This window comes from Oncorhynchus nerka, linkage group LG6, assembly GCF_034236695.1.
Source record: "Oncorhynchus nerka isolate Pitt River linkage group LG6, Oner_Uvic_2.0, whole genome shotgun sequence".
NCBI lineage: Eukaryota > Metazoa > Chordata > Actinopteri > Salmoniformes > Salmonidae > Oncorhynchus > Oncorhynchus nerka.
Genome location: NC_088401.1, coordinates 68,678,653 through 68,686,860, shown reverse-complemented (window position 1 = coordinate 68,686,860; position 8,208 = coordinate 68,678,653). Strand labels below are relative to the sequence as shown.

Below are 8,208 nucleotides of genomic sequence, written 5' to 3'. Positions count from 1 at the left end.
ACTGACTTGCCTAGTTAAATAAAGGTAAAAAAAAAATATCAGGTTAGTATCAGTTTACACATTGAATGAATTGCTCGAATGTAAAAATGCATGGCTTGTCTTTTCAGTAACTTTATAACAAGACTTAATTCAAACTTCCACATTACAGAAGCTCAAAGGTTGAAGTAAAACATTTCTGGCAAAACTTAAATCAGAATAGCGGTAACCCTAACCTACTGTACAGTAAGCCTACAGCATTTGTATTTAGACCCTTTTCAAACATTGTTTGATCAGCTTTACGCCAGGTATGGGCCAAATCACAAGGAAGTGGTACTGGCTAAGCATGCAGCGTGAGGTCCTTTACACAAGCTCGTTCATTACAAAAATGTCATTGGGTGTTGTGATTAATGCTGTCTTCTGCCGACTCCTAGGCTCATTGTGTAGCCACAGGAGTCTCTTGAGGGGAGGATATCACATAATAATGGCTGGAAAGGAGGGAATGGAATGGCATCAAATACATTGAAACCATGTGTTTGATACCATTCCACTGATTCTGCTCCAGCAATTACTACAAGCCAGTCCTCCCCAATTAAGGTGCCACCAACCTCCTGTGGTACAGACAGTGCAAGTAAAATTGGGTCAACAGGGGTTCCTCTGTGAATCTATGTAACATATATGAATGACCACACCACAAGAACCATTATGCAACCTCTCAGCTGATCAGTTCTTTGGGATGTGTAGTCATCTTGACTGACTTTCGCTGTGTAACGCGACATGACAGAAACTACACCTCCCAAATAACATCGCGATTAATCGCTTCAGTCGTGTCACTGGATTTCCACAGTCACCTAAGTCAAAATGTACTATATTGTAAAAACGAATGAAAACTAAAAATAGCTGGACTTGTTAAATGAAGGTTAGGCATAAGGTTAGCAGTGTGGTTAAGATTAGGTTTGAAATCCCATTTTAAGAAGATAATTTGTAGAAATAGGCGGGGTTTATGACTTTGTGGTTGTAGTAACTAGTGACAACCGTTTCACTGGAAGTGTAGCTAGTTCACTACTTAAAAATCCAGTTTCATGATTTACTTCATTAATAAATCATCTGATTCGCTGTCATGGCGCAATATGCAGCTTGTCCTGCGTTCCAGCTTGGAAGACCTCGATATGATCAGGTAAAGGATATGTTTTTACTAATCACATTGCTATCTCTGAAAAGGCTGCAAAACACATCATCTTTGCAGATCTCCGACCTGTTCCTGCGAGCGCATCGTTATATGCTCGCTGCTTTTTACTTTGTAGCGAAAGTTGCCTCTGGTGTCCGCTCGAAAAATGTTTTTGTCTTTGTAGTGCAATTTCTCTTCATGCTCTGTGTAAATGTATGAAAGTATGCTACTTTCTTGGAATTAACAAGTAGCGGGGATGTGTTTCGGAGTTGATAGCAGGGTTGGCCGCCCCAGTGTAGCTAGATGCTGAAGCTTCTTCATCAATGCTTTGCGGGCATCCAACGTGGTCTCAGAGAATTTCGTATTATTCTGTACGTATATCCGAGATACCTATTTTATTAAGCTATGTTTCATAGAGCCCCACAGTGGAGGTGTCATAATGCCCATTTTGTGTAGGTTTACAGCTGTGACGTTTTGATAAGCATGTACATCTCTCTCGGACAAGGTGACTTATCAATATATTTGGCTTTATTTCTATTGAAAATGATAATTAGCATCACAGTAGACATCATGCAAGACTACAAATCCCGGCAAGCTCCTGCATATCTCAAGCTGACACCTTTGCTAAGAGGTATTGTGTCAATTTAAAACTTCCACCCATCGCTCCACAAAAGCCGCGGCCCTTGCAGAGCAAGGGGAACCACTACTTCAAGGTCTCAGAGCAAGTGACGTCACCGATTGAAACGCTATTTAGCGCGCACCACTGCTAACTAAGCTAGCTGTTTCACATCCGTTACATATAGTTAAACATGAGATTCTTACCTTTGCCTCGATTTGCCAGTCTAGTCCAGTTCATGGCATTAGTATTCTTTTTATGATAGCCACATTAGCAGCTAATTAAAATGTCATTTTGAGGGGTTAAATACAGGAGAATATATTGATAAGTCACCTTGTTCTCTAGGGAGTTTCGCACTGTTATCAAAACGTCACGCCAGGGTAAGCCCACACGAAACACAGCCCTTATTTTAAGTGTTTAAAAAAAAGGAATGGTGGAAAAACAATTGGAACCATTTCCTTGTTTGACTGCTACGTTTTATGGGTATTATTATGACTGGTACTGTGGTACTTTATGGTATGTATTCATTTGTGGATGTCGATCATCCATTTTGTATGATGTGTTAAGAATTACAATTTGTACAATATGTTATACATTTGCATAAATTACAGCATATTATGAATTTGAACAACGTATGATATGTTACGAATTCCAATTTGTTGTGGTTAACGTTAGCTAGTTCTGGTGGTCACGTGTTAAGGTTCGCTGTTAGGTTAAAGGATCAGTGGAAGGGTTAGGGTAGGGTGAAGGGTTAGCTGACGTGCTAAATAGTTGCAAAGTTGCTAAAGTCGTACATGATGAGGTTCGAACACGCAACCTTTGGGTTGCTAGATGTTGACTTTATACGCCCACCCATCCATCCAACTTGACCATCCACTCTCCTTTCATTTTTGCCATAAATTACCTTCTATCTTGTGTAACCATACCAAACGTAACATATCATACTAACTTGAGTGTCCTGGATTTATGTTTACTATGTTACATCTAGTCTGAGACCAGTCTGGGACATCCTATGGCCATAATAATTATAGAGAGGGAGGAGGAGTCTGTCTGCAAGCGACTTCAGCATTCGTTTTCAGGATCACTCAATTATTTTAAGTTTTTTTTTCTCCTATTGACAGTTACAGCTGATTTAAGGGATTGTATATCAATTCGCTTTCCTTAAATATTTGTCATCTGATCTATTAGTTTCCGTCTCTGAATTGTTTAATCAAACTTTTCGCAGCATGCTCCTGATATTTTACCTTCATTTAACTAGGCAAGTCAGTTAAGAACAAATTCTTATTTTCAATCATGGCCTAGGAACAGTGGGTTAACTGTCTGTTCAGGGGCAGAACGACAGATTTGTACCTTGTCAGCTCGGGGGTTTGAACTTGCAACCTTCCAGTTACTAGTCCAACGCTCTAACCACTAGGCTACCCTGCCACCCCAATCAGGGCATACAAACTACAATCTCTGTCCTAAATTAACCTATTGCACATGTGCGCCCAGCATTTATTACACCTTAGTAGACTGCACCTAATATAGAATAGAACAGCCAAAATAGAATAGCTTTATTCTTACTTCTTATGTGACATCCGGAATAGATTTCTACATTTGTGCAGGTTTATGTCTAGCGCAAACTCAAACTTTCAAGAGGGATAAAAAAGTGACAATTAAGAATGTAGCTTATGTACACAGAGCAACAATTTCTAAGATTTTACAGTTCATATAAGGAAATCAGTCAATTGAAATAAATAAATTAGGCCCTAATATATGGATTTCACATGATTGGGAATACAGATATGCATCTGTTGGTCACAAATAGGTACAAAAAATGGGCCTCAGGATCTTGTCACAGTATCTGTCTGTGCATTCAAATTGCCGTCGATAAAATGCAATTGTGTTCGTTGCCTGTAGCTTATGCCTGCCTGCTCATACCATAACCTCAAGAGGTTGGAGGCGGCTTATGGTAGAGAAATTCATGTAAAATTCTCTGGCAACAGCTCTGGTGGACATTCCTGCAGTCAGAATGTCAATTGCTTGCTTCCCTCAACCTGAGACATCTTTGGTATTGTGTTGTGTGACAAAACTGCACATTTTACAGTGACCTGTTATTGTCCCCAGCACAAGATGCACCCATGTAATAATCATTCTGTTTAATCAGCTTCTTGATATTCCACACTTGTCAGATGGATATACATAATAAATGCTCACTAACAGGGACTTAAACAAATTTGTGCACAATTTGAGAGAAACAAGCTTTTTGTGCGTATGGAACATTTCTGGGATCTTTTATTTTAGTTCATGAAACATGGGACTAACACTTTACATGTTGCGTTTATATTTTTGTTCAATATTAGAAGGCTCTTCATTTTCTTAAATCATTTCTCCCCCTTCTGCCCATTTTAAATATGTTTAGCAAAAAACACTTTAATTTCTGATTTTTGTAGAATATTATGCATCTTCTAAACTGTTGGCTAAATCAGACAGTGGAGAGTCTGGGTTATCTCATATTGAAATTTCTGTCTGTCCTTCTCTTTTGAATATCCGTCAAAATGTCTGTCCTGTGAAGTGATTATGCACTTGCAGTGGTCAACTAGACCGATAATGTGACCTTCACGTTGGCTCAAATTGCAACTCTGTTTTTGGAAACCGTTCACGACCGCTGGCAATTAATGAGATTAAAAGGTCTGTAAACTCACTTGTAATTGGCCTTCTGTATAGTGGAATTCAGTGTTCGAGGCTAGCCTATTTTAAAACAGCTGTGAATGCAATATTATGTTATAAGGAAATTATTTACCTGCTGAAATAGTAAAGCAAAGTCCAAAGAAAGTCTCATTTGTTGTTGTCTGGCCGTCTTTATTGCCTTTTTATATATTTTATAGGCATTTCTCATCAGAATGCATGGAGGTGGAATAACAAGAAGCCAATCAATAAGGGACACTTGCCCCTTCGTTGGAAGCAACCCAATCCCTCACAGATAACTGATGATAGTAATTTTTATCAGGATATTGCATGGCACCAAGTAGTCTATTCTCAGCGCCAAGAGGCTTAATAACAGTCTATTTAGACTTCCATTTTGCAACCTCTGATGCAATTGCAAAACACAAACAATTTTGTTCATGTGAATTGTTCCAAAAATTGAGTCATCCTGCATTTCAAAATTTGGAATTTCATCATTACAAGCATCCATTCATATGTCAAACACTGCATTTATCAGTGGGCGAGGGACAGTTTCATTGTTTCACAAATAGAACATCCACCTTTTTTTGTGCCCCAAAAACCTTCAGCACAGTAATATGCAGTAACATTTTCAGTTTATTGCATCAAAGCAGTTACAATTAGGCCATCTCGTGAATCAGCATACATCTCCCTGTCTCGTATTGCAGCCGCACGTGATACATCTCTGCGAGCTGTGTTTTGTATTCTCTGATGAGCTGAAGCACATGCATAATTAAAGCGGTCTCCTCACATGGAGCCTGTTCTCTTCACCCAGCCATACAAAACAGAGCTACACATATGGGCTGTGAGGACATTATACAGTCTATGGGCAGTGAGGACACTGAATAATGAAAGGATACACAGATTTACAGAATGGTAGCGACTATGTTCTTCACAATTACATGTCACGAGAGGTTGAGGAGCGTGTTTTAAAGGAAAACCGAATGTAGGAAAGATAACGAAGATGGAGAAATTAGCTCTCCTATCTTGCCTTTCTTCACCTGCCCTTCATAAGTGATACATGGCTCGAAGGCATCTGACTGAAGTTGAAATGTTTCAGTCCATCTGGTTAGCAAAAAGACTCTTGGCATGCACTGCCATCAGGCCTTTTCAAACTGTTGGCACACAATGTTCAGCCAGGCCCATCTAGTAAGGGGACTGGAAAAGTGATATGCTTCACCACCAAGTAATGACAATTCTGACTGCGGTGAAGAAAATATGCTCAAGTGCTCTTCAAATCAAATTTTATTAGTCACATGCGCCGAGCACAACAGGTGTTACAGTGAAATGCTTACTTACGAGCTCCTAACCACAGTGCAGTTTAAAAAAATACGGATAAAAATAAGAGAGAAAATAAATTAAAGAGCAGCAGTAAAAAATAACAATATATACAGGGCGTTGCCGGTATAGAGTCAATGTGCGGGGGCACCGGTTAGTTGAGGTAGTATGTACATATAGGTAGAGTTAATTAAAGTGACTATGCATAGATGACGCCAGAGAGTGGTGGGGGGGCAATGCAAATAGTCTGGGTAGCCATTTGACCAGATGTTCAGGAGTCTTATGGCTTGGGGGTAGAAGCTGTTTAGAAGCCTAATGGACCTAGACTTGGCACTCCAGGACCGCTTGCCCTGTGGTAGCAGAGAGGACAGTCTATGACTAGAGTGGCTGGAGTCTTTGACAATATTTAGGGCCTTCCTCTGACACCACCTGGTATAGAGGTCCTGGATGGCAGTAAGCTTGGCCCCAGTGATGTACTGGGCCATTCGCACTACGCTCTGTAGTGCCTTGCGGTCGGAGGCCGAGCAGTTGCCATACCAGGCAGTGATGCAACCAGGATGCAACCAGGATGCTCTCGATGGTGTTGCTATAGAACCTTTTTGAGGATCTGAGGACCCATGCCAAATCTTTTCAGTCTCCTGAGGGGGAGTAGGTTTTGTCGTGCCCGTTTCACAACTGTCATGGTGTGTTTGGACCAAGTTAGTTTGTTGGTGATGTGGACCCCAAGGAACTTGAAGCACTCAACCTGCTCCACTGTAGCCCCGTCGATGAGAATGGGTATGGGGGCGTGGTCGGTCCTCCTTTTCCTGTAATCCAGAATAATGTCCTTTGTCTTGATCACTTTGAGGGAGAGGTTGTTGTCCTGGCACCACACGGCCAGGTCTCTGACCTCCTCCTTGTAGGCTGTCTCGTTGAAGTCGGTGATCAGGCCTATCACAGTTGTGTCATCGGCAAATTTAATGATGTTGTTGGAGTCGTGCCTGGCCGTGCAGTCATGAGTGAACAGGGAGTACGGGAGGGGGCTGAGCACACATCCTTGAGGGGCCCCTGTGGTGAGGATCAGCGTGGTGGATGTGTTGTTACCTACCTTTACCACCTGGGGGTGGCCCGTCAGCAAGTGCAGGATCCAGTTGCAGAGGGAGGTGTTTAGTCCCAGGCTTCTTAGTTTAGTGATGAGTTTGAGGGCACTATGGTGTTGAACGTTAAGCTGTAGTCAATGAATAGCACTCTCACATAAGTGTCCCTTTTGTCCAGGTGGGAAAGGGCAGTGTGGAGTGCAATAGAGACTGCATCATCTGTGGATCTTTTTGGGCGGTATGCAAATTGAAGTATAGGGTTTCTGGAATGATTGTGTTGTGAGCCATGACCAGCCTTTCAAAGCACTTCATAGCTACAGACATGAGTGCTATGGGTCAGTAGTCATTTAGGCAGAGGCACTATGCTGGTCTGTTTAAAACATGTTGGTATTATAGACTCGGACAGGGAGAGGTTGAAAATGTCAGTGAAGACACTTGCTAGTTGATCAGCGCATGCTCGCAGTACACGTGCCTGTAATCCGTCTAGCCCTGCGGCCTTGTGAATGTTGACCTGTTTAAAGGTCTTGCTCACATTGGTTGTGGAGAGCGTGATCACACAGTCTTCCGGTACAGCTGGTGCTCTCATGCATGTTTCAGTGTTATTTGCATCAACGCGAGCATAGAAGCAGTTTAGCTCGTCCGGTAGGCTAGTGTCACTGGGCAGCTCTCGGCTGTGCTTCCTTTTGTAGTCTGTAATGGTTTGCAGGCCCTGTCACGTCCGACGAGCGTCAGAGCCGGTGATTTCGATCTTAGTCCTATATTGACAATTTGCCTGTTTCATGGTTCGTCGGAGGGCATAGCGGGATTTCTTATAAGCTTCCGGGTTAGAGTCCCCCTCCTTGAAAGCGGCAGCTCTAGCCTTTAGCTCAGTGTGGATGCTGCCTGTAATACATAGCTTCTGGTTGGGGTATGTGCGTATGGTCGACGTCAACGATGCACTTACTGATGAGGCCAATGACAGATGAGGTGTACTCCTCAATGCCATTGGAGGAATCCCGGAACATATTCCAGTCTGTGCCAGAAAAACAGTCCTGTATCAAATCAAATCAAATTTTATTGGTGACATACACATGGTTAGCAGATGTTAATGCGAGTGTAGCAAAATTCTTGTGCTTCTTGTTCCGACTGTGCAGTAATATCTAACAATTTCACAACCACTACCTTATACACACAAGTGTAAAGGAATGAATAAGAATATGTACATAGAAATATATGGATGAGCGATGGCCGAACGGCATAGGCAAGATGCAGTAGATGGTATAGAGTACAGTATATACATATGGGATGAGTAATATAGGGTATGTAAACATTATATAAAGTGGCATTGTTTAAAGTGACTAGTGATACATTTATTACATCCAATTTTCAATTATTAAAGTGGCTAGAGATTT

General features: G+C 41.7%; 1 protein-coding gene across 1 annotated transcript in view; it reads left to right on the top strand.

Moving 5' to 3' along the window:
• The first annotated feature begins 1,018 nt into the window (after window positions 1–1,018).
• The window catches only part of LOC115131191 (sideroflexin-5-like), a 44,028-nt gene continuing 36,838 nt past the window's right edge, over window positions 1,019–8,208 (top strand). The window contains exon 1 of the mRNA XM_029662786.2: window positions 1,019–1,153. Within this exon, the coding sequence (XP_029518646.1) occupies window positions 1,097–1,153 (57 nt within the window). The 5' untranslated portion in view covers window positions 1,019–1,096. The remainder of the gene's footprint in view (window positions 1,154–8,208) is intronic.